General features: G+C 33.0%; 1 protein-coding gene across 3 annotated transcripts; it reads right to left on the bottom strand.

Moving 5' to 3' along the window:
• Positions 1 to 27,455, bottom strand: LOC128190596 (short transient receptor potential channel 7-like). Of its 3 annotated transcripts, XM_052862706.1 has the most exons (17): positions 27,285 to 27,453; positions 24,400 to 24,516; positions 8,797 to 8,909; positions 8,043 to 8,201; positions 7,178 to 7,669; positions 6,801 to 6,977; positions 6,291 to 6,455; positions 5,705 to 5,957; positions 4,136 to 4,275; positions 3,711 to 3,810; positions 3,342 to 3,493; positions 2,935 to 3,089; positions 2,574 to 2,772; positions 2,127 to 2,357; positions 1,641 to 1,778; positions 1,349 to 1,415; positions 1 to 950 (listed from the first exon to the last, which is right to left on the bottom strand). In XM_052862706.1, exons 2-17 carry the CDS (start codon positions 24,485 to 24,487, stop codon positions 385 to 387), a joined length of 3,195 nt encoding a protein of 1,064 aa, XP_052718666.1. In that variant the 5' UTR covers positions 24,488 to 24,516; positions 27,285 to 27,453; the 3' UTR covers positions 1 to 384. The 3 variants fall into 3 exon arrangements, with proteins under 3 accessions (XP_052718666.1, XP_052718667.1, XP_052718668.1); XM_052862707.1 differs by lacking the exons at positions 24,400 to 24,516; positions 27,285 to 27,453 and adding an exon at positions 14,314 to 14,791; XM_052862708.1 differs by lacking the exon at positions 1,349 to 1,415 and having other exon boundaries at positions 760 to 950; positions 27,285 to 27,455.
• Between the last annotated feature and the right edge of the window lie 436 nt (positions 27,456 to 27,891).

The following is a 27,891-nucleotide window of genomic DNA, read 5'->3' as shown; positions in this document are numbered from 1 at the left end:
AATATATTGTTAATGTAATTGAAAGAGCCAGGTCATGTTATATGGGAATTTGCATTTGAATCTGACATCATCAGTAATCATATTTTTTGATTTTCTTAGTCTGCTAATGGTTTCGATCGATTGAAAAACTTTCTCGAACTGGATCACGTAGATTTCAGTCCTGTTCATATCTATAGAGCTGTGAAATACAATCAATTTCCGTAAGAAATAGAGGAAATCATTATGATACTTAAAATGAATGTAAATTTAATGATATAATCGTACATTGTTAACATAAAATAGACAGACATAATCATGTTCTCTGATATCGATGCAATATCGAATGTATAACTCAAATTAAACAACGAATGAGGGATTCATGAACACGTTAAAAGGTTACAAATATCACAGTTTGGCATCCGACGCGTTTTTGACGTCATGTTCATTCAACACATGAACGATGATGTCGTCAATAGAGTAGTTTTCATCATCCAGTGACTGTTGACGTGATAACCTTGGTGACGTATTGGTGTCCTGACTCTCTGAGCGAACTCTGACCTTAAGACGCCTATCCTCCCTCTGTGACGTCGCTTCCTCTTCCGGAATATCCTCCAAATACTGATTCCTGGACATTGATAATTGCTGCAAGAGTTCGTCCTCCAACGACGGTTCATCTAATGAAGAATAAGCACTTTCTGACAACAGAGGCGCTGCGAGGCCTTCATTATCCTCACTTTCATCTTTCTTTCTATGAACATCACCAGATTGTTCGCCATTTTGACTAGAGTCGTCGGAGTTAGTTTGACATAGCTTATTAAGGAGCACAGTTTGTTGCTGAACCAGGTCACTCAGTTTCTGTTCCATCATGGTGATCTTCTCTCGACATTCTCGACTCTCGTCTTCCCGAGATTGTAAGTGATTTAAAATCTCATACCGGAAGCTTGATATATCTTGTTTAACTTCATCGAAATCTGAAAGAAATTAACATAAACAATTAATAAAATACCCGGTATAATAGTACACGTACATGCACCAAATTAAATCAGGGTAAATAGACTGTACTTGTACTTGTCATTGTATAATGGTCGATCTAAGATATGATATCTCATTTTTTTGGTTTAAATGCAGTGTCAAACTAAAGCTGCTTACAACAAATTTCCGGAAATAAAAAAATGATAAACGCATACACGAACCACGCGATTTACAGACCTAGTCGTGGAAAATGGAGCATTTTACCATCATTTAGCATTGTTTGGGACAGAGTTTTTTTAACATTAAAATAAATAGAAGCGATAAAAGTTGTTTTTTTTCACAAGTATATAGGTTCATACATTGAAAGAAATTATTTATTAGTATCTTGTTTACTGACCATCGTTACTATCGTTTTCTCTCTGCATGTCAAATATGTATCGTTTGACAATTCTTTTCATTACTCTCTGTAATAAATGAAACGAAATAATGAATATTTTCGATATCTCCTTGTAGAATGGTAGTAATCTTGAAGGAACAATATTATTCAAAAGTGTAGATCTTGCTCAAGAATTCGACCCGTTTTAATGTTAATTTACTTCAGCGTGATGATTCAGAGTAGGATTTTATGCATGATACATATAGTCTAGAATCCACAGTGTAATAGCAGAAGGTAACATAGGGAGAATTACTTTATATGTTAATTTTTCCTCAAACAGATTATGGTCCGAATCACTCCTGACAAATCCATTTGTCGTCTGCATTCTCTCTCGGAATCTCTTGATGCCGTTTGCTTTATGTGCGGAACGTCCAACATTCCACCCTGAATTCTAAACAAATAAAACAAACACTTCGAAAAACAGTTCCACACCAATAACAGATAAACTGATGAAAATCAATGACAATGTTCAGGTACGCTTTGTGTCTCTTATTCCCTACTGTCTAAAAAAGCAGACGGTTACAAACCTCGTTCTCTCTGGTAATTTTCCTAAAGAGCCATAGTGGCTTATATATACACTATTTCATTGCTATAGTTAAAGTTATTTACACAAAGCACTTATCAGAACTGCAAAAACCTTGCATAAGGTGTAATATTATCGATCTAAGCATCAGACTCATGATTGACTCACACAGTTAAAGACGACCTTAAGGACCACTGTGTGCTAGCCCTCTCTTACCGTTGTGGTGGGACTAGTGGCGTACAGCTCCACGTCCTTGATCCTCCCGGGGTGGGGCCTTGCATCCCCTGCCTCCCCCTTACAGAAACAGATACTTAATTTTGAGCATAGCTTCCAGACTGACTTAGGTGTGGGAATCATGTTGAATGGAATGGGTAACGTTGCTCCTGATTTAATGTAGTCCATGTATAACTTACTACGAGCGAATTTCCACTCGGTGTCCGAGTCTTCCTGCGGAAAGAAATTTCGATTCATTCAAAGCCTTTTAACACGAGATAATTAATTTCTAAAGACTTGCAAAATCACTATGGGAAAGGGGATATTGTGAGTTCTTTTACAACCAACTCCAAGAAAACTCATTCCGATGCGATAATTTAAAGTTGCGAGATGAAAATTGTTTCTACGAGCGAGTTCATACTTTAAAAAACAAACAAAAAGTCTAATCACCTGAATGAGTTCAAATGATCTGGACATCATGGCAATGAGCATGTTGAGTAGAACGATGACACTGCACCAGTTGTAGGCACCAAAGATCCAGTAGCCCACGTACTGGGTGAAGATGTGTTCAAACTCGTCTAACTCTACTATAGTTGCATCCCCGCGCCCAAACAGTGACCAGAATACAGTCCGAACGGTCTTGTCCGGTCTGGAATAGAGGTACGTTCAATTTACGAACATCCAGCATATCATGTTTATCTTTACATTTGTAAACTGGTTTTCTGATTTGTACATTTATAATTTTTTGGCATTTTTTTAAAAAAGTGTTTACGGAAATTTAATGATTTGACGAGACTTCAGGTTTTCTTACATTCCAAAAGATTCCTCCGCCCTGACTGTAATGTTGTGATTGATGAACTCTACTTTTTCCCGAACTTGTTTTGGGTAGTACCAGTAAAGATTGTGTAAACCGACCATAAAGGCAACCAGGATCACCAGAAAGATCGCCAAGAACTTGATGATGTCCTGCAAATGAATGTTATTTGTGTATGGTTCTTAGCTTGAAAAGCTTAATTAAGTAATACCAAACATAAAAGATAAACGTATAATCAAAATCAAAATACTTTTATTTTATCTTTTTCATTCATGGCATTTTGAAATTTTAAAAAAACTTTAATATACCAAGGAGAATGTTTACAATGAAAGATCGGCAGACAATTTATTGAATTATGAAAAGTAGGAAATCCGAGTGTTATGACAATAATATAATAACCTTACCGTCATCATCCGGGCTATTGAGATTTGCATAGGACCGAACATTTCATTGGCTGGTAGGATGTAGGAGACCCTAGTGAAGCTGATGACATTCGCAATGGCAAACAGTCCCTCTGCGATGTTGTGGGGGTCAAGGGAGTCCCAATAAAACCTGTCTGAAAGGAGATAGATACTGATTCATTATTTGGCTGATTAAGATGGCTTGATGGTCGGGGCCATTTTATACAGACTGTAATGATCTCCTTTAGAAGAAGAGCTCTATATAAAAATATATCATAATTACCAAAAAAGGAACATGTAATATGGATTTTTTTTTCATTAGATAATTATTGATTGCTTAACAAATCATATCTGAAAATCTGAAAAATTTACCTGCAATGATCCAGTACATTTGCTTTGCTGCTGTCTGGTCACTAAGAAGTAATTTCTCCCAGGGTTCTCGAGTCTCAAAATATTGTAATGCAACATTAACCTAGAATTTATAAGATGCCCTTTATTTTCTCAGGAATTGTTTCAAAGTATGATATTAAAACTGAAATATTACTTACAATGTAAGTACATGTACGAGTAATAACACAACAAAAAAGAAATCAAATCAATAATGTAGTACGTTACATTCTATATTTAATAAGAAAGGTTTGATTATAATCAATACTATCGGCTACCAAGAATTTTTTTTTCCATTTTGCAATCATTTTTATCAAATCGGACTATATGTTGTTAGGGTGAAAGCAACGAAGACTAGTATGGTCTCTGTGCAATACAATAAGCTTTTTTTCTTATAGAAGCCTCTTTACCTTCCAGATGCAGACGTACTTTAAGGTGAAGGAGGACAGGTACAAGGTGAGAACGGCCACGTCCAGGTAATTATACAGGGAGTCAAAGTAGCCGTACAGGCCCTCACTGAACACCTGCTTAATCTCCTGCCAGAGCATGCCTACAAAACAGGTCAGGCGTTGAATTCAGTTACAGGGCGGATGGACATGGTATAATAACAGCCAAGTCAAGCTGTGGCCAAACCAACGAAGAATCGCCCTTGTTTTGCAACCAACGAGCTCGTGATATAAAAAAGCTAAAATCTAAGAAAGTCGTCACTAATTGCAAGGCAATTTTTTCTTTTAATACATGTACGCCCATGCTCTCTCTTCTTGACTTCTATTAGTTTAGTTAATGCTTTACGTTGTGGCAATCGTTTAAGTCAAATACATCGGAATGTGAGGAAACATTTGACCAGCAGAGGATAGAACTTGCCTTATCGTCAATCACCGACTCAAATCAAGAAAAGCTTAACCTATTTAAGAAGTCAATATCGAGTGAAAGAGTTTCGAAGCTTTATTTAGGAACACTTCTCTACAAAATAGGTACTTGATATAAAAAAAAAAGAGAAAATTTTATGTGTATAAAATCATATTCAATCAAGATACTCATTTAGATTAATTAAGATTTCGAAGGGCTTAGAATAATGATACTTCCGATTCGTATTAACCTATGCTTTTATTGTTAATCTTGACAGTGAATTTGCAGATTTCTTTGATAAATGAGTAGTTGTGAATGTACTTTTGCAATTCTTGATTAAAATAAAGTTAACACAAAACTATATAATTCAATATTTAATTTAGTTTAGTACATATTTCTTATATATTGCAAAAGTTGATTATCACTTTAAAGTTGAGCTTAATCAATATAATGAATTATTAACACCCTGCTTCAAATGTCCACTAATATAGCATCTTTTACACTTCTAACATAATACCATTTGACACAACACCGTAGTTTATTTAACTGGAATGACATACACAAGCTGTAAACTTGCCCATCTCATATTCCCCCATCAAAGTTTGAAACCATTAGACAGCTGTCTGGAGATCTCTAGACCTACTAACCAGATTGATCGGAGGGTCCCGCACATTTCTATTCATGACACCAACGAGGCAAACAGCCTTAGGGACTCGGAATTCTAATCAGAATTAGAGATTCCAATTCAGAGATCATCGGCCATTTATATTACAATAGCTAGGCTGTTTAGTCCAAGTCTACAGAGAGCTACGTGGGGTTCAAGAAATATGTGGAACTTAAAAGATGACATTGAGACACGTAATAAAACGCTACGGGTCTGGAATTTGTCAGTGTCAACTCTGATTTAGCTTTCAAATTAATCTGAATAATTAAATCAAATCATATTGCTGTGTACGAATACACAAGAAAACAAATGTATAACTAAATCCATCTTAACATGAGTAGTAAAATGTTTCAGTTTACCATACAGAGTATGGAAATGTCATCATAAAATACACAAAGTGAAAAATATGGATAATTTCAATTTATGAGAATATTAATTTAACGACCTATGCTTTTAAAAGCATTACCTATTATCCACAAACTAAGTCCTATTTGTATAACTTCCGGTCGGCACGTTCGAACCACGAAGTCTTCAGGCAGCGTCAGTCTGCTGTGGTTTTTGTACCAGAGGTAGTGTCTGTAAGGTCCCGGAAATGACGACATCCGACTGAGGTCTGTGGTGCCCTCCGCACTGGAGATCAGAATCATGACCAGGAAGGTCACAAAAGACATGGCGTGACCGATGAACTTGATACAGGGGTACTGGAGAAAACGTCCGATCTAAGAACACACAAGATAAATACATTTATGATACAAGGATACCACAATTTATTCTATCATGTACAAAAGTAAATGTTCAAATGGTTGGTCTATGTGTTATTTCCCATAACATATGTCATTAAACTACATTGAGATCAATAATTGAAATGTCTGTCCATTTCTTGTGTAAGAAAAAATTCCATATATTTAATTAAGCTGATTTGAGTATATTCCTATTCCTGATAATGAAGAGCATTTTTAAAAATGCTTTCTTGAAAAAAATATTAAAAATTTCTTTCTTAATAATCGGATTTGGTTTAACAATGTGTCAACAATGAATGAAGTACAGCTCACCTTAGAATGAGGCGCAAAAATGTATAGAATGGCTAATAAGGGATAGGCGGATGTGACCCCGAGGACAATAAGGGACCGGAAAAACCAGTTGGAACGCTCCATGGCCCTCAGATCGTTATACCATATACTAACCAGCTTCTGTTGGCAACTAGCGTGGGCCACAAACTGAAATATGCAACGAGTTATTAAGAGAAAAATAATAAAGATAAACTATCAGATCTTTTATATTTATTTTTTAATTTAAATTAAATTAAAGTTTTAAAATTGAAATAAAATGTAACATATTAGATGTACATGTAAAATGCCTTTGCAGACTTAAGAAATATTATTTTCTGATAAGGGGGTGGGGCTTTACGTCGTGTTCTGTGAGCATCCAGCTCTGTGATTCTATCCCACGTGATCAAAGTGAACGAATACATGAATATTCACGGTAGAATTAACTGATGGTAGAATGCTAGCTTGAAATAAGAATCAGCTAGTATATAAGAGTGTTCGACCATCTTCACTCACTTTTTTCTCGCTGTAGTGGATTGCCAACTTCAGCCGAGACAGTTGTTCATACGTTTCGTCATCAGGTTCGCGTTTTCTTTTATTGAGAAGTTTTTCCAGTTCATCATGACCTCTGACCTTGTCCAATAACCGGACTACATACTCACTTAATTGATCTGCTAATGCTAAATAATCACTCTGGAAATAAACAGATGTACCAGTTTTATAACCGTGATTATATTGAAAAGAGCCATAATTACACTCATCATTTGTACCCTTGACGTAAATAGCTTTTTAACGTCATTCCATTCAATTTTCCCGAAGAACTAGGCCAAAACATTATACCGGCAGATAAAAATCTTTATGACTTTATAAATTCAATGGATTTTGTGTCTCACCTTGTAATATTTTTCCACTTTTGCAACACATCTAAGTTCTCTAGCTAGTTCAAAGGCGGTCAAAATAGGATCGTTACTGGATAAGGATATATAGGCGCTACTGGCTAGCCCTCTGTAGGCATTTAGCCTCGTTTTGGCTAATCGTAGCTGGTCAAATACCAGTTTGTTGCTACACTCCTGACAATTACAGTAATAATGGTGAGGCTTTCTGATTGTCTCGCCACGTAATAACAAAAGCTGGACGATCTCAAATTGGTTCCTCTCAGCGGCCAGAATCAGTGGAGTAATGTCAGAGGAAAACGGCGAATCTTCGCTTGTTGTATTGAAAAAATAATCTGTCTCGCCGAAGCGTTTATTTTCACGTTTGACGTCTTTGTACTTTGGGTGTTTAAGTATGGTTTCTGCAATTTGTTCATGTCCAGCACTAATGGCTTGCAGAAGAGCTTCGTGAATACTGGCAGCATTAGAACGATCCAGCAGCAATTCAACAACCTACAAATGCCATTCTTTTGTTTTAACAATTTTACAAAATTCATGTACTACATATATTATTATATATAATATTCGAATACCACCCCCCCCCCTATAAAAAAGCCATTATAATCATCTGTCGTTAGATGTTGTTACATGTATAATTCCATAAACATAAATTTCATCAAACATTTTGAACCATGAATTCGTACCAAAATGAGTAATCTACATAATAATTAGGTTTTTTGACATTTAAATTAGTGTTTAATTTTCAATGAATTTATATTAACGTGTTAACTAATTGTGGATGACAACTCTTGACCCATTGATACGTTTTCATCTTTGTGTGTGTTACTGAACAGATGACGAGCGCCTCTCAATTGGAGTGAATTACCTCCAAGTGTTCGTTGCCCACAGCCAAACGGAGAGGAGTGCGCCCAAGAATGTCGTTAAAATCAACGTTAAAGTTAGGGTGTTCCTCCAGCAGCCGTTTTACGGTCGGAATATCCCCGAACTCCGCAGCAAAAATGAATTCCTCCTCAAGGTCTGAAAGCTAATCAAATAAGTTTTAATTTTTTACTCTAGAACAAATTATCATGGTTTTTTTCCGAAACAAATCAAACAAACACGTGACTTGTTTCCCCTCACGCATGTTTTGAGACGTTATATAACAATAAGGTTTTAACAGTTTTACATTTACAAAAATGAATTTAGATACCGTACATGTACAAAAAGAGCAAAGAGATTAGATCTCTTACATGTAGTTTGAAAATCATGAATATTGAAAATACAGAAAACATTTCTGTACTGTATCGAATTTGTCTGTTTCGCACTGGTATAGATATCAAAGTACAATTAACAGGTTTTTTAAAGTTGCGTACTTTACTTAAAATACATAATCATCTATGATAAAAACGTGTGTTAAGGTCGTATCGCCTAGTATATCTTGAAAAGATTACACAACTCTAAAAACACTTAATTTTTTCAGCATGTTATTCAAATATTAAAAGAAAAAAGAACTTTTTTTGTTCTGCGCAATTAAATAAAATTTGATTTTTTCAGAAATATTATTAATAGCTAAATTATGTATATTTTGCAAGATTCCGTTAACGAAGCATGCCCATTGTCCCGGTGATTTCGGTACTTACCGGTCCTTTTGTGTTATTAGACTTTTCACTGGACAACGCAAGTCGTGATAACGACTTTTTATTCTGATGTGGTTTGTACGGCATACCGTCGTTCACTTCATTGTTCCGAGAAGCTAAAAATAAAATCAGTCATTTGATGTACCGCAATTTAGTGCCACTTATTTCCAGAATGCCTTAGACCCTCAAAGCAATGACCATGTCCAAAAATTTAGCATAGCATTACGAAAAGACGCAGTGCACACCTGTATGTGTGCGTGAATGTTTTAAATCACGGAAAAAGTTTGCATGCGGATACTCCACAATTATTCCCTTGTTACTATGGAGACCAGGTAAAATAATGTATTTTTGATTTGTCCTGCACTATGATTACAAGCAATTTTCATAAATGATTTCCCAGCTTTTTGGGATTACATCACAGGCATTATTATATCATTATCGATTCCATACCCCTTACAAGCTTTAGGGAGAATACCAGACACTAAGGAAAAATGTACTTTGGCAAATTCTTTTTCAGCTCGAATTTACCTCTCCAAATTCTGCCAAGTGTAAAAACCTGCTTCTTAAAACACAAACATATATCCAACTACATTAAGGGGACTTATTAGACAAGATTTGATATCAAAATTTTCATTTTTTAATGTATAACTTCATTGTTTGTGTTTACTTGTGCAATTCGAATGATTGACCAAAACTTCAATGTTAAAAGTCAAGTAATAAGAGAGATACAGAGGAAAGAATTCATGGTTATGTAAACAAAGCTTTAGTCTTAGAATATATATATATATATATATATATATATATATATATATATATATATATAATGTGAAGTTAGGAATTGCCACTTCTATGACAAAATGACACGTGACACTAAATTAAATGAATCAATGTATTCATAAATTAGCCTTTACACGGCGCATAAGACAAATTATCATACCGCGCTAACGCGGGATATTCAATTTGTCTGCACAGCCCTGGTGAATTTCAAACTGTATCTTTCTTGTATCTTAATATTTATATATCATCCATTGTAAAAAAAAAAAAAATTGACATCCACCCAATGCGGTCCCATCATACCCCGGGGATCATGATTTGAACAAACTTGAATCTACACTATCCGAGGATGCTTCCACACAATTTTAAGCTTTTCTGGCCTAATGTTTTTTGAGAAGAAGAATTTTGAAAATTTTCTCTATATATTTCTATTTCATCCTTCTATGTGCCATTCAAAGTTTTTGACTACATCATTCCTATGTAAAACTTGACCCACCCCCTTCCAATTGTGGCCCTACCCTACCCCCAGGAATCATGATTTGAGCAAATTTGACTCTACGCTACCTGAGGATGCATTCATATAAATTTGAGCTTTTCTTATACGTTTTGTAGTTTTTGAGAAGAAGATTTTTTAAAAGATTTTCTCTATATATTACTCTGTGAAAATTATCCCCCCTCCCCCCCCCCCCCCCAGCATTGTGGCCCACCTTACCTCCGAAGACCATGATTTGAACTAACTTGAATCTACACTACATGAGGATGCTTCCATACAAATTTTTGACCTAAAAATTTTTGAGAAGAAGATGTTTAAAACATTCAAACACATTTTTATATTTTTTTAATTATCACCCTTAAAAAAGGGCGCGGCACTTTATTTGAAGAAACTCTAATTCCCTTTACCCACTGATGCTATGTGTCAAGTTCGGTTGAAATCGGACCATTGGTTCTGGAGAAAAAGATGAAAATGTAAAAAGTTTACGCCAACACTGATACCAACGCCGAGACGACAGGTAACGGACAAATCTTGATAAGAAAAGCTCACTTGAGCATTTGGCTCAAATGAGCTCAAAAAACTGAAAAATTTAAAGTTAGAGCTCAAATCGTGTCAAAGTCTCTTTAAGCTTGTATAAGCTCTGCAAAATTAACGGAGTCTTTCTGGTTTTATCTTGAATTGCTTGCGTCAGTACCAGTACCGTATTTGTATCCAGAGATACTTCACTTTACCTGTTTACCGGTCTTACTCTGTTTAAAAGGTGGATTATACATACAAAATAGATATACATGTAGAAACCACGTAATATGAATTAAAAGTTTACATCCTAGTACAATTGTATTAAACAAAAAAATGTTAACTTTTTTCAGAAAGATGAACTGGTGAGCAAAATAGAAAATTATTTTAGTATTTATAAGAGATAAGAAAATGTATACAATAAAAAGGCAACGGATGAAATCCATTCAAGAGATTTAAGTAGCATTCATAGAGAGAAGAATTACACTCGCTGTCACACAGCTAAAAGAATTACAAGTACTTATCTTTCTACAACAGAATAAGGAAGTACTCACTGAAGGGGAAAGATGAGCAGTACTTCAGAGTATTTGTATTGTCGCCAATTTAAAAGCATATTGCTTCTCAGAAGTTAACAAATAGGAAAAACCCCTTTTTTAACTTATAATATATCACATGCAGAAGTATATATTATTATTCTTTCAGCAGAAAGTTAATTAACAGGAAATCGTGACGGTGTTCACTGAGATAATAATTACTTGCAGAAATTGAGCAATAAGTCCGTTCTCGCAATTTTCCTCCTAGAAACGCGATCATTCCAGAACACAATTTTATTTTAATATGCAACATAATAACTGATGTTATACAACTGTAGCTATAAGCTGTGCAACAAAGCGTAAGAAATGCTTATATTCAAGGAAGGATTTCTAATCATTTACCAAGAGCTAAGTCACAGTTGTGGGCACTTGATGCCAGAAACACCTCGCCTTCTATGCGAGTGATTAACCCGATATATTTCTGAAGTCTTTCAGTAACAAACCTAATAAGTAATAATATTTTAAAAGTTTCATTTTAATTGTCTACAGACATGTCGGTGAAGTTCGAAGTTCATAGTAGACGAAACGAAGAACTCAATGTTTAAAAAAAACCTGTAACGAAGAACACTATAAAAAAAATGAATGCCAACTCAAACATGTCTAATGATGATTTGGCGAGTGACAGAAGGGGTTTCATGTGATAAGTGCAACCACAAGTATGCATTATGTACATTAACAGTTTTTGGCATATCAAGCTTCCTTGTACATTGAAACAAACCAAAGACGATGCCCACTTCTTATATTGAATAAACAGTGGATTTCATAAATCTGCAACAACGTGAAATATGAACAAAACCTGATCAGAAGGAATTTTTCTTTGTGTATTTTTATAGCATAAAATATATAATGTCAAAAAGTGTGTGTTTTGAGGGGAGGAATAAACCATTTCATTTCTAATTTAACCTCAACTGACTTAATACATTCTCATTATACTGAAGTTGTCGATGTCTGAAGGATAAGGTCGACATTTTGTAGCGTGGAAAATGAAGTCTGAAGGTTACTTAACAGCAACCCATAGAGCATTTAGCGAACACCCCGTCAAAATGACCGATAATTCACTTTCTCTAATTTACTGCCGTCAATCAAACCGCAGCACTTCTTGCTGAACAGCGGAGCTGATTTTATTGTTCGATAGGTCATTAATATTGCTTAACCCTGTTTAGGTTAAAAAAATGTATATGGACCCCCATCCCCCCTCCCCGAAAAAAAGACAGAAATCTAGATAACGAAACACAAATACACGAAGAGGTGAAACTTTAACAAAATTGCAGCTGTATTCCATTTCGACATTTGCCAAATTTTGTTTGACAATGTTTGTCGTTTTCATCGATGTTGAACGCGTAATGAAATGATGAACTCTATAATTATCACATCGGTCAAACGTTTGACCTTCACAGCAAGTGAGGGTCAAAGTCGACCATTGAACTTTTTTCTCATCTTTTGTGAATTCAAATAAGTTACAAATTAATTTTTGCGCATCATATGTATGTTAAATGAAATTTAAGACAAAATTATAATGTAATTGAGATAAACAAGAATTCAGATGATATACTGGTCCACTTGTTGCATTAAATAAATACTGACAAATTTTGAAAGAAAAAAAAAGTGGCAAAAGAAAAACCTTTTTTAACCCAAGAACATCTTATAAGTTTTAGGAATTCACCGATAAAAAAACGTTTTATTTGTCATCATAAAGTTTTGCTCTGAAGGTGTATGGCGACATCCCTAGAACAAATATCAGTGAATCGAAATAGTTATAGAAAACTCGCAGTCATCTGTTCAAACAAAAGAAAGGGCAATAGTGGACACTCCAGAGAAACCGGAGTATGCTGACGACATGGACATATCGGCATGAAAATCAATGAAACCCAAGACACGTGAAGCCATACGTACTAGTACGCCATTCTAAAACTGTAAAGAACAACTCTATATACGTTTCTAGCATCTCCAAACATCATCATTTTTAAATATTTAAGCACTGCACTAACCCAGATATTCAAGTCAAAAAAAAAAATTAAAAAACCCCACTTTTTATTGAAAAAATTACATAATCATTATGAAAAATTATATAATCATGAAATCCGTCATCTGCATAAAAACGGAAATTAGTCGGGCAACTGAGAGTGTAGTTATTTGACAACAAAGCTGTTTTAATTCCAATTAATTCTCAGTAATATTATTGGGAATTCCTTGTGCATATGTTCTATTAAATCATTACTTATGCATATGGTGAATTTGTTATGAGTGTTTCCCTATATTTACTTATGCTTGTTTGCTCATACATTTTGATTGCTAATATAAAGTTGCTTCTAGTGCTAGTAATGGAATCCGTCGAAACGTCTATTTTAAATTCCAATAACAATATATATTCTGTTGAATCATTAGAATTTGTGGTGGCTCAATTTTCGTGGTATTCGTGGGAAGCCCCCTCATCCTCAACGAAAACTAATTATTAAAGATAAGTTTACGTACTGAAACTGAAAACTGACGCATCCACGAAATTACATCCCCACGAACCAGCAAAAAACCCACAATCCACGAAAATTGGCCCCCATGAAATTAAATGATTCCACAGTATACGTTTAAAATTTCAAACCAAGAAGGGGATAAAACTGCTCACAACAAATACTTACTAGTACACATAGCAACAGAAAATACTGACACTTGAAACTATAACACAAATAAGCAAGGGATAATTTCCTTTGCTGTGCCATTCTATGTCTATGAAACACGAGTTCGCGGTTTTCAAAGTTTTTATTTAGACAAAATGAAATTCAAATCTTTACATTCATTTTTAAGAGATCCTTAATACATTTAAGTTTTTAACTGCATCTACTTCGTCCCATAATTTAACTGGAATAGAGATGGTTTAATGAGAGAAAAGTCTTAATACCTTACTAGTTTTAACTCCATAAACATAAAAGCTAAACCAGGTTTATATAATTGTTCAGATTTAGTGAAGAACAATCAATATTATGTGGTAAGTTTTTATTCTTCAGAAGCCTTCGTAAAAAGAAGGTTCGGAATCAGTAAATTGGAAGGTGGATGGTGGTGATTGAGAAAATTGATTTCCTTATTCAAAAGCATTTATTTTTTGGAATTATCTACGTCGAAGCGTCTAATTGGTAGATATAAAATGCTTACCTGATAAACGGCTGGCAATGATAAACCCTCTCCCTGTCCTATAGAATTTTCTTGGACGCATTTTTGAATCCATCACCATTTCATTAACCCCGAAAACAGTTTTAAAATGTTCCAAATAATTTCAAAATTCATGAATTAGTTTGTCCCTGCCAGTCTAGGAGCAAAAAGTTATTTCAGAACAATATGGATATCTATCGGAGGAAAAGCAATCCGGCCACATTTAAACAGATTCTGTCGCTTTATTGCGCGTGGATCACGCGTGATGCACAGTTTTAGATCCTGGTTCAAGATAGTTCAGGATAAAAGAAGGAATTACCATATCCCGTGCTAATGCTACTCACTACCCAGTAGTCTGAACAATTCACGTGTAGCCACCTGCGACCTTCTCTTTGGGACGGAGCGATATCCAATACAACCCTCAAGTCGTTCTTAACGATTTGAACAAGGTGAAGTATAGATTTTTGTGTCATATTGACCATTGGAGGAAAAATAACACTGACTCCGTCAAACTATGGAGAGCAAACACCCATATTAACGCCCTATCGTGAGGATTTGGAAAGCCTTTAAGTTAAATCATAAGCTATAGAAAATATTTGTGGAATCAAACGCTTCTTTATATACAAGAATGACAGGAAGGTTTTGAATTGTAGAATTCGTTATCCGGTGAAAGCTTTCAAAGCATTCCAATACAATATACATTACGTAAGAGATCTGCATAATTAATTAAGATAATCTATAACGTTAGAGAATCTGCCAAAATTAATTAAGATAATCTATAAGCACGACTACTGCATGCGCATAATTTCGATTAATTCCATGCGCTCTCTTCCAGTTCAAGGGATCAAAGTTTTGTCGTTTTAGATACCAGCGTTATTGTACTTGTATATTTTTTGTATATTACATGTATATGTACCACAATCACTTAATTTTAACACGTATTTTTATATTCATCTTAGATTACAAAAAGTATTTCATTTACAATTATTATGCATTATACAGGATATGTATTTGCAAGGTAGGCCAATAGAACTTGATTAGTTATAAGTTGGACAACAAAAATTTATTCATCAGTAAATAAAGAATTTTTGATATAGAATCATGAAATTCTTACGCTTTTATTACTAACATTTATTTTGATGTAAATTCATTTGGTTTTGTACATAAAATGAGTTCTATAAAGTAAACTCAAGTCATCGTCATTACATTCACAAAACATGAGGATCCAAATGTTGTATGCAAAAAAATGAAAAACATATCGTTCTCCTGCAGTGTGAGTTTTGTCTGTTTTGAACATCACCCAGAAAGTGTAATATTTTCACACAGCTGGTGTATTACATTTAGAGTTCATACATGTAGCTCTAGTGTAATCACCGGATGGCTTGGATACTTATAATACAGTATTTTGATTTATGCTCTACTTGAATTATTGGTATGTACTAGATATGATGTACATCAATGTTTATATGTTTTGATCAGGATATAATCATATTCTGATCAAAAAAAATTTCAACTGTACATTTGTGAATTTGTTTGATGTGTAGGTAGGAGAATGAGGAGGCGTGAAAGACAAAAGGAAAAGCGTTAATGACGAAAGATATCAAAACATTAAATGGTGAAATGTGCCGTTGATAGGGTAAAGAATCAGATGAAAGCTTATAAATGGTTTTCTTTACGTTATCGCATCATATACAAAACATAAAAGATGGATTTTATTTTTATTTTTTTTTTATGACTAAGAGTGATCTGTTTCAGTTAATTTGTAAGTGTCGAGACATCACAAATAGATTAAGGCCTATGGAGAATACTGCTACTTTACCACTGACGCCTTTTGCAATAATGTCGCATAACGTTAACAGAATTGCGACAGACGCCGAACTCACTTATCTCAAAACATAAAAAATTGTTTTTGTTCTTCATTTCTTTTACATCATTGCAGTACACTAAAACTTTCACACTCATCAAAAATATTCATAAAAATGTAGCAAGAAAACTATCATTGCAATGGACTAAGTTTGGTTTTTATTACCTTAGTCCATGTACATTAATATAGTACAAATCGTAAACCGTAGTCACTCTGATCTGTAAAAAATTTAGCTTCTTCAGAACATTAATTTGTTGATGGAGCCATTTTGATTCTTAAGAATCTAAATTGTTAAGAAAAAAGTGCTAGTAATTATAGCAAGACCACAGTGAATACTATATATATGTCACCCTTTTTGTAGCATTTGTAATTTTTATGTCTTAAGGAATAATAAAAGCAAAGCCTGTCTGAAAATCAAGTCAGATTATCATCATCTGTTGTGGTTGTGTATTGTCAATCTTATACAAAGGGAAGCATTTCCTTGCAAGATTTTTTTTAAAATTGTAATACACACGAGGAATTTAGAAAGCTATATAAATCAAATGTATTTATAAACGTAAAATCTTGTACCTTATACACGTTACACTTGATTTTGTTTAAAAATGCGTTACGTATGACATATTGAACGTTACAATATGTTATTTTTTAATCTGCATTGTAATATTTTCCACTTTCATTGCATATGTTTCTATTTGTCTTGTATGAAAATACAGTTTGTATAGTATGTATTATAAAGTATTTAATATTTTTCATTTGCATTGAATAATTTTCATGTGTACTGTACGTTAGGATTGTTAACATTGGTTCAACGGATTAAATTGGCTGAGTTTTTATCATAACAATTTAGGTATAGTTGGTTTCATTTATTTTTTGATCGTATTTATACATGTAATCTGTAAATATATTTGCATACTACATTTATCATTCTCTGTGGCAAACCAAATTTAAAGCTTCTGTTAAAATAAATATGTGTAATGACTTTTCATTTTAAAAGAATTATATTACATGTATTAATTACTACAAGCATTTGATAAAACAACCGTAACGAGCCTTGATGTCATCAAAATACTAGAAATTATCTACATGAATAAATGATTATTACGTCACGTTTTTTGTATTTTCACCAAAAATTAAGCATCTTCAACATTATATGATACATGTACATGTACATTCACCTCAGTAACAATGAAGGAGATACGGAACACAAGATAAAGATTGATGGCAATCAGAAGGATTGTCAAAAAACAATTACTGAATAATTGGAAGCATTGATTGGAAGGAATCCAGACACAGTTCGATGGCAAAGTGATGATTTGAAGCATAGAGTATAAAAAGAAATCAAAGGGAAATATGCATACATCTATATTGCGTAGTCTTAGCTCAAAAGCCAGATAAACCTTCTTGATTTCAAAGAGCCACGGCAGAGTGGCCAACAATGAAATAGCCAGGGGTTTGGCACAACTAACAAAAATCCAAGCTCCTGTTAAAATGGCTCCAAATTCACTTCAAGGGGCATGGTCACAATATTGGTCAACATTTTATTTTTACGTTTTTACTGTTTACAGTGCTCCAGTTAGGCATTTTTAAAAGTCAACCAAACTTTGAGCGTCGTTTGTTGACTTATAAGAAAAAGCAATTGACAATACACAACCACAACAGATTGAAAAAGCAACGACTTTTAAGAGCACTTAATATACTATTATCAATTTAGTATCAAAAGAATCGAATGTAGTTTAATTGTAACTAGTCGAATTTAGAGCTATACACTATCATTCGATGATGTGGTGGCCCAATTTTCGTAGAACTCGTTGGTACCTCTCATCCACGTATTAACATCCTCCACGAATTAATAAGTTAGGGTAAAAAAGTCATATTTCCTTTTGTAGAATGCATGAAATTGTGCCCCAGGAAATTGTAAAATATAAGCAATCCACGAACTTGACCCCCACTAATTTTGATGATTCAATAGTAATATTCAATTATAAATCAAAAAACTAAAAATAATTTCAACACGTCTACATTGGAGCCACACATCTGTGTATCCTAATATGACAATTAGGACAGTTGGACAACATCTGTTACTTCTGGGAATTTTGTCAATTGGTCAATGAAATACTTTCAGATATTCTAAAGGATATTGAACAAATCATTTAAAAAATACAGCCAAGTGATCAATTCTTGGTATTGGGGGTGCTAAGAAAGGCATAAATTATATGTGGATTAGGTCAAGATATCTTTTTAAAAGTGACGGCCGGACTATGACAAATACTTTGGAGGGCTAATATAGATTTTACCTGTTACTTAATCTATTTGATTATCAATAAAATATGTTCAAATTAATTAGAACTGGGGCCCCAAGTAGTATTCAAACTTTGACATGAGATAACCATAGTAAAAGTTGTTTTTAGATATTCTTTTTTAAGAACTGAAATGATACAATTTGTGATTTCACGATGAGTATCATGATAAGGTATATATTATATATATTCTTAATAATTAAAACATCAAATAGGTTGAATATGTTGAATTCCTATGTCTACCCTGATTCGACATTATACAGAATGAAAGTAAAGATAGATATAGTTTGTTTAAACTGTAAGCACTTAACCAATAATGGGGCAACAAGGAGGGGCTCGAGTTTTAACAAATTAATATATCTGTAAACGAAAAGTTAAACAATTGTCAAGAATTACAGTACTGTATTATACTACACAAGCATTCGGTGGTAGTGTTAATTAAGATGTTTTAATAGAGAAAAAGGGGGCCCAAGAAATTCCAACTAAAAAAGGGTTGCTATTTATTTTGAATTTAACAATATTTATACTTCAACAATATGTTGAAACTGTGATATTGCTAAACAAAATTCCTGTAGTTTAGTTAACTACTAATTGAAACCATGATCCCTGGACTAATGATTTTATTGAGCTACTGGAAGGGTGCCAAATCCAGCATTGGAATAAATGAACATATGTTGTTATCTTTTTTTATAAACAAAAAAAACAAAAAACAAAACAAAAAAAAAACATGTATAAATGATCATTTTTGGAATATATGTTATAGTTGTTTAAGCATCATGATAAATATATATATATATATATATATATATATATATATATATATATATATATATATATATATATATATATATATATATATATAATTTAAGTTCTTTTCAAATTCTGTACCAGCCCTCTGTCCCCCCTCTCCTTCCATAAGGTCCGCGTTTTATATCTTTTAGACATTTCGAAAAAGATATTGGAACTCATTGAAGAACAGCTACTCGTGTGAGTGTTGTTGTACATAAGCATTTTGTTCTGGTTTTTCTTTTGATTCGATTATTTTTGGTATATCAGATTATGTTTATGTAATATATTATACTTCCCCAAATCTTTGGTAGAACAATAACCCCAGATTAAAATCGAAGTTATTTGTAAGATCCTACATAAACAAAACAATAATAATTTTTCTCCAAAAAATTAAGGATTGACTTACAGAGAGCAACAGTTACGTCGTTCGTTTTGCAAGATGTATTTACCATTGGCCACTGTTTATTTATTCTCGTGGTTTATAACCGATTCCCTTTGACTTCTGTAGCCGCCATCATCATCATCAGTATCTCAACCAATTATGGCGGCTATTTATGAAGCGGGTGACGCTAGATTAGTCTAAGCAAATATTATCTGTCAACGATCAGTCCTACACGTAAGAACTTTTGGATGTTATTCCTAAGGTCTTTAATTGTGTGGAACTAGGTTCAAAGAGAAGCTAACACGAAAATATCACTTGAGTTTATTTGTCTTTAAGTTATTATTTTCTTCTGTACATTTTTTAAAACAATGTTTCTGGTGCCATTAAGACGAAAATCAATACTCGTTGATGGTTATTCCGTGTTAGAAACAAACAGCTATCAAAGGTTCAGTACATTAATTAGGTTTACTGTAGATGTGCTTTAAATGCATGCAAAATATATAAAGAATTACTTGGATGTAAAAAAAAAAAACAAAATCAAAAAACAAAGTACTGAAGTACTGTCGGGAGTTGATTTTATTGCTTATTATCAATTTTAAAATCAACGATATAATTTTTTTTTAATTTTTGCAATTTTTTATGATATGAATTCTCGAACTTTTCCGACAAGAATTTCGAGAAAACACCATATGAATAATGTTGTGTAATATTTAAAGATAGAATTAATTCCATCAAAGTGTGTATCGGTAATCGAAATGTTTCTAAAAATTGTACACGTCTGGATCCAAGCAATATTGAACTCTAGTCTCGTTCAACCAGACGGTTGGCTGTCTCCGTTAATCTCCGACTACCAAGAGAGACTCTCTGCTTGTCGGAGATTTACGGAGACAGCCGATCGTCTGGTTGAACGAGACTATATTGAACTCTAGCGTAGGTATACATGCAACTACAGAACACAATTGAATTGATCGTACTATATAAAATCTGATTATTTTCAAGGTATTTATAGATACTTTTTAAAAAAAACAAAACAATGGCACAGCATACAGTACATCGAATGTATCTATTATTTTCAAGAATTTACGTCTTGTCAGCGGTGATGATTTGTGCTTAGGTCCGAACACTGTTTCACTTTCGGTTTGCCACAGTAACTGCATAGGAGAGTTGATTAAAATCAACTCCCAAAAATGAAATGGAAACACACATGTAACTAGCGATTGCCAGCATTTGCATTAATTTTATGATGATTGGCCTTACTCTCCATACCATTAACCTACTAAAATATGTTCCAATAATTTTCAATAATGAATATACTAATCATTGTGGTAACGTTTTGAATTAATCAATAATGCATTGGTGTATTCCAGGGACCTCTGAACTGAGAATAGTTTGTCTCATAAACAAACTAAATGATCATAATGACACATATTTTTACCTTCAAAGTGTAAAACTTTGGTCCAAACCAGTCTTGTAGTAGCTTTTCAAAATGCTACCATCTCTGCTTGAATAATCCGTTGTTTAAAATATTTCGAATGGATTGTCTCTTACTTTATTTTGCTATCAATATCAATTTTCGATAATTAATCTCACTGTTCGTGGTGACTTGATCATCATTCTTAATTAATTGAACTGATCCTCAGGTATTACTATTAATAACTTACAGCTTATTCAATCAATAACACTGCATTATACAATTAATTCCTAAATATGTAAAATAAATTTTATATAAACAAGCAAACGGGGAGTTGCTGCTCTTTGAGAGACGTATTTCTTAATAAAGATCAAGTCAATTGATGCATGCAACTGATATCTATGACGTACAAATAATGACAACGCCTAAATATTAATAGATTAAGAGGGATATATATTGTCGTGACCATTTTTACACTGTATTGGTCTCCTTTAGAAGAGAGTATCATAAGTTACTGGAAAATACTCAGATTTAAAAGCGAACATTAATGGATTTATTCTTTACTAAATAGTTATCTATTTACAACTGTACAAATCATTTCAAAAAAATTTAACGTAGATGATACTGGCAGTTTGTGGACTATTCAGCCTCCTTAATCAACTTAATTGGACTCAATGCGCTCTGTGCATGATTCGATGATAAATGCGTAATCTAGAACAGTGTTTCATCTTTCCAGAACCTAGATTAATATTCTAGAGAAAATATTTGAGTGACTTTTTGTATAGAAATCGCTGTATTACCAAAATATCACGATGTCTCGAGTCTTATAAACATATCAAAGTTCTTCAAATTTGACATTTTTATTCCCTTTCCTTTATTTGTTCAGTTTTATGACTGGAACACATACTGAAAGGAATAAAGGGAAAACGTATGGGAAACTGATTGAAAATGGATTTCCTTGGTTTTAAAAACATATCTAAAGGACCATTTTCTGATACTAATCATCGTTGTAATTGCTGTTTTCGATCGGTATTATTGGTTTATTGGACATCCAAGACAGCAATGTATACCCTCCCCCTATCTTTTGTTTTCATAAAAAGTCATGGTTTGAAATCTTTTATCTAATTTTATGAAACTTGAGGCAATTTCTGTGAGTTGAAAACATTTATTATATACATTAAAGACATAAACATATACAGTCTCTGCCATTTCCATCCAATGACACTTAGATTAAGTTATGAGAAGGATATGAAACGAAAGGTTATCACTTTTATGTGAGTATTTTCATGAACACACATGCCTTTCAGTAATAACAATTAAAATTGATATGTGGAAAGATTTCAAAGATTTTTTTACCATGTGTTCTCTCTTTTTAGAAATAGAAATTTAAAAGAATAAAAAAAACCTATGAGGAATTTAGATGAAAAATAAGACACATTTGATTTATTCGTTACCTTGTGGAAAATGTACCTAAACTTTTTTTTTCAACATTCACTAGGTTCAACCTAATTTTGCTTGATGATAGTTTCCTGTCGTTTTTAGCAAAGACTCACCGTATACTTTATCTACCCAATTTCTTCAACCTGTCAATATACAGGGTGCGTCTAAACTAAAACGTATTCACTATTTTTTATTTTGGTGGATGAATATGAAAGTTATAAAAAATCAAATTGTCAAAGAAAAAATAAAATTGGACAGAGGATATGTATGATTATACTTTATCCAATGATATTTGACCACCAAATTTTGCTTAATTTTTCAAATAAATATTCTATAGTCTCTCGGAGTTTAAATGATATCCTTTTGCTTGTATGAAAAAATTTCAAGATTTCCTCTTTAAAACGTCCTTTTAATCTTTCAGTTTTAAGGAAGAAACGGCGATTTCGAAATGCAAATAGCAATCAGAGTAAAATATATCAATGATAAGGTTTAAAAGTTGGAAAAAAATGAGAACTTCCAAAATGAATATATATTTTTCACATTAAGTTCCCGTAAAAGAGAAAAATTTGCATGACGTTAGTTGACATTTATTAAATCGTCAAAAAGCGACCATGTTTAAAAAAACGAGACATGTTAAAATCTTATTGCTAAATTAAAATCATTGTCACTGAGTAGCCTATAGCCTGACAATGCTTGACTGCGAGTGGATTTGGTAGAGAATAAGTAGTCTAATACTTGGTTAAATTAAACAAAGGCACCAAAAAGCAAGATTTGCAAACTTTCTCTTTAGCACACTACTCAACATGCAATATCGATCGCGACTTTAAATATTTCTTCTAGACTCACGGTCAATTTCCCTCTCATTAACACATATCAAACGTGTTAATATTGCAAGTTGGATTTTAGCAAATTAGTGTATGAGCAATAATCTAGCCCACGTGTAGATAGATTGCAAGATGCATTTGAATATAGATTAATGTGAATTAAATTAATGAAGACAATCGGTCAGTCAATTTGTGTATTTTCAATGTTAATCATTTTTTACCGGATTAATTAACACGGCATTACAATAAGATATGAAAGATAAGTACAAATTGATTGATCTTTAATTACCTATAAAAATATATAGTATAATTCACTTGAAGCATTATTACAGATTAAGTTTACGAAAGGCTTTACGGTCAATATAACCTCCAATGAAATAGATTCAGAATAAAAGTTTACATGATGTGTAAAACATATGCACTACATTTTTTATTTTTTCTTTCTTGAATAATTTTTAAAACTTTTCCTCTGTTGTGTTAACATTACGGTCATTCAATAGTTTTTCCTGTCTTTTTTTGTTTTTGTTTTTTTTTTTTTTAGCTAGAACTTGAAATGTTTGTCTATGATTGTTAACTATAACAATTCTTATCATTAAGTGTATGAATTCTTAGCGATCATTGGCATCAAATCAATCAAGCCTAACGATTATTGGTATTTTATCAATTTATTTATCACAATTGCAATATGATAAATCGATTCCTGAATTTTATCAAAGCTAGTGTATCGTTTTAAGTATTAAAATAATATCTATATATTTTATCTTCAATATTTTTTTAAATAAACAAATTATTGGCTAAATAATTAATTTATTCACTGATCTTTGATTGATAAGGCCAATCAGTTTATATCGAGTCACAGTCAAATGCCAGTACTAATTCTGAGATAATCATATTCAAATCAACGTTAAAAGCTTCCGATTCAATTCAAGATAGCTTGATTATTGTTTATAAAAAAAAAAGTAAGATTGACAATGTTCGTCAATAATTCTTTCAGTTAAGAAAATAAAAAAATCTTTGGATACAAGAATAAGAAGGCGTCACAAGAACATAGTCACGTGATCACCAAAAAAGGTTGTACTCACGGCTTTGAAACTCGTGGTCGTAAAGTCTGTATCGGTCCGCCCCGCCTCGGTATCTCTTGAATGTTGGTATCTCACCGAACGAAAACATGTCGCATTCTTGTCAAGCAGCAGCTACCTCTGGAAATATTCAAGGAATACCAGCATGATGAAGCTTTCAGTCTTCACGCTTCGTATTTCTTCGTGACAGGGAAGAAAAATATCGGTTTCAATATCGTGTTCTAAAAAACAGGGTTTTTTCAACAACCTATCTTGATATTAACGAAATACGATACGATCCGCATACCGTTTCAATGAATTCAACTTTGAGACATATAGACAGTCCATATAGTAAAGGGAAAAGGATGTTGGCACCATTAGCATTTCGACAGGTCAAAGGAAGTTAACATTTTGTAACAAATATCTTGATAATATATAATATAAATGTACAAAACCAGTATCGTAAAACTTACTTGTAATTTATGTCCTAATTTAGAATTTCACCTCTTCAATTAACGATTTAATTAGAACTGTGTTCCTTGTTTTTGTCTTGAAACCACTAACAACACCATCGGAAAATCACTATCGTGTCTTCTAAAAGATACTGTTTAGTGGGGGGGGGGGGTTGCCCTTGCTATAAAAGTACAATACAGAAGAAACTTCCTTACAAAGGATGTATTTGTTTCATTTTCACGATTGTATTATGAATCTGTATATTATACTTTATGATTTTGTTTAAAAATGACCTTTTGTACATCAACAAAAATATAAATGTTTGTACAGGGACAACATGCTTAACAATATACACGTGTGTGAACCTTCTATACAGTAATGGAACGATTTTATGTGCATTAAAAAAACAGAATCTTTTGTACAACAACAAAAATACTTTTGCATTTATTATTCTCTACAGCAACAAGAAAAGGTCATTGTATATTACCATCTGTTTATCATCAAAGCATATATAATTTTGAATAACCTTTTGCATATCAACTAAAGATTGTATTTTATATAACCCTTTGTACAACAACAAAAGAATGCTAATTTGAACCACTGCTGTTCATCGTTCATTAAGCTTATTAGAAATCGTATGAATGCCATCAAATACGATTATTTTTGCTCTCTGTTTTAACACATGACTTCCATAATCCGATTAGCACAAGAGTAAAAAACTGTCATTCAAAAAATTTCTTCTATCTTAAGTAATTCATATTTGATGGGTTTTTTTTCATATGAATGTTAGTTACAGATTCCAAACTCTTTCCTCAATAAAAGGAACTGGTATAGTTAAATGTTTTTTCTTTCATATGTTGTTATGTTAGAGAATCATTTGGTGGCAAAGTCTCTCATTCTGACACGACACCAATAGGTTAGTGGTAGTTTCCTTTAACAATCTTGATTGTACAATTATTGAAAACATAAGACAAGAAAGGTCTTATCACCGAGAAAAATCTATTTGAAGACAACGAATTTCCCTAAAGGAACACATACCTAGACAGTCCTTATAGGATGTTAATGTTTCGTGAGACAAAGTGACAGTCACTAAGGAACGCCAGAAAATTCATTGGGCAGCGCACTCCTACGACAGCACTAATCCAGACAGTGCTGACTATTGCTGTTGTGTCATTGTTCAGTGAGATTCAGCTTTTCAATTGTATTCTTCTTAATATTTCAAAGCGAAATTATATGAAATTTTTCATTAATTAATCATCAATTATATGATGCCTTGACAAAATTAATCTTTTTTTTTAAGTTTTAAAAATCTGATGTTTAATTTGTTGACCACTCAGCTTCCATAATTATGCAATATTTAACTAAAAGTGTTATTACAAGTACTAGTATATAGTTTATACTAGTATATAACTTTTCAGTTGATATAAATGTACGTGTACTTGCAATTCGTTCTGTCAAACAAATTTCCAAATATAAGCAATTTAGGTGCTTAAGGTATTCATTATAAAATTGAAAAAATGATATCAATCTGATTTCGATACAGTCGACAAGTCAATTCAATAATGAAAAACTATTAGATCGATTGATTACTGGACTATAACTTTTCATTTGTTAAAAAAACCACAGAATAAAGTGTTTTCTTTTCGGATATTGTCGTGATTTGGCTTTTGCTTCTAGAAGTCAGCAAGAAATCAACCATTACTTACAAGTTTTCCCGTGCAAAGACAAGTCACAGAAGTTATATTTTTGTCATATAATGTACATTAGAAATTCAAGTAAATGTTAACTAAAGTCAGAAATTTAATTGTTCATTCCCATATTCATAAAAGAAATAGTGTCGTACGTACCTGCTGCATGTCTATTTTACGAAACCAATATTGGAAATATGCCAAAGAAATTAAAATGGTGTATTTTTACTTTTCATTTAATAAAGCTTACATATCACAGCTTTGTCTTTCCTTTATGAATAGCATGCAAAACTCTAAGGATGACTATCATTCTACTCAAGTAAGTTTTATAATGATGACTAATTCAACTCGGCTAAAAATGGAGTTAAATGAGATAATACTTAATATTCATATCTAAACATATAGTACATTCAAATCAAATTAAATTCAAATGTATTTAAATTTTCAGGCACGTTGCATCAATTTTGAAAAAGTAGGGGGAAGGGGGCAGACTCATCCAAAATTTCTTACAAGGAAAGAAAAAAAAATCTCTAAAACTTCAACTTTCAATTTCCTTATTTTCACTTCAATTTTTTTTTACACCTCACCCCCAAAAAAGAAAAGCCAATGATATTCCCCTTATAATATGTAATTTTTTAAATGAAAAATGTTTACTGCAGCCCCCCCCCCTCCCCCCTCGACGCTACGTGCCTGTTTTGTATCAACACTAGTGCTTAATTCTCTTTCTGCATGTGAGTAACATTACAGGTAATTTAGTAAAAATCCTACCTTGCCACAGCATTAAAACTTAATCCTTGGAAAACGAGTCACCTTTAAATATCCATTACACGATTAATGAGATGGGTAACACTTGCAGTAGAACTATAGAAATCAACAGCCGCCAATTGCAAGTAATCTATGTAAACTGAACAAGCGGGAACTCCAGTACTACGTTAGAATAATTCCCATGCAGCCAGCCTGAGGTTTATTAACCGTGGAAGTAGAATTGTCACTTTTTGTATCGATGTCTTTCATCACTGGTATTCCAACTCTAGGTTTATTGCGCATACCCCGTTATTTTTCATTCAAACAGATGGACACAAACAGGTGGGAAGGACCAATGTTTACGTCCCGTAGAGACATAACACGATCACCTATAAACACTGATGTGTTGTCCACAACAACTACATTTTATTTTGAAGATGGAATTTGATTTATTATAATTTTTTTACTGAGAGCTTTGCTGCTAAATCCCAAGGGTCGCTGTAACACCTGCAGGTGTGTCCTGATTCTGCGATAACTGCTCTAATATTATCCTTTGGTAAATATATTGTTCTATATATATATGGTTTACGATTTATAACAATTAAGACATATGGAAAGCACGAGTGATGGC

Source organism: Crassostrea angulata, chromosome 6 (genome assembly GCF_025612915.1).
Source record: "Crassostrea angulata isolate pt1a10 chromosome 6, ASM2561291v2, whole genome shotgun sequence".
Taxonomy (NCBI): domain Eukaryota; kingdom Metazoa; phylum Mollusca; class Bivalvia; order Ostreida; family Ostreidae; genus Magallana; species Magallana angulata.
Note: the sequence above shows the minus strand (reverse complement) of the source record. Positions and strands in the feature narration are given on the sequence as shown.

Coding starts and splice junctions, on each gene's coding strand:
- LOC128190596 (XM_052862706.1), bottom strand. CDS start 24,487: ATGTTTTCGTTCGGTGAGATACCAACATTCAAGAGATACCGAGGCGGG. Junction 8,202..8,796: donor CTAATAACACAAAAGGACCG/GTAAGTACCGAA, acceptor TTATTTGATTAG/CTTTCAGACCTTGAGGAGGA. Junction 2,358..2,573: donor GATCATTTGAACTCATTCAG/GTGATTAGACTT, acceptor TTCTTTCCGCAG/GAAGACTCGGACACCGAGTG.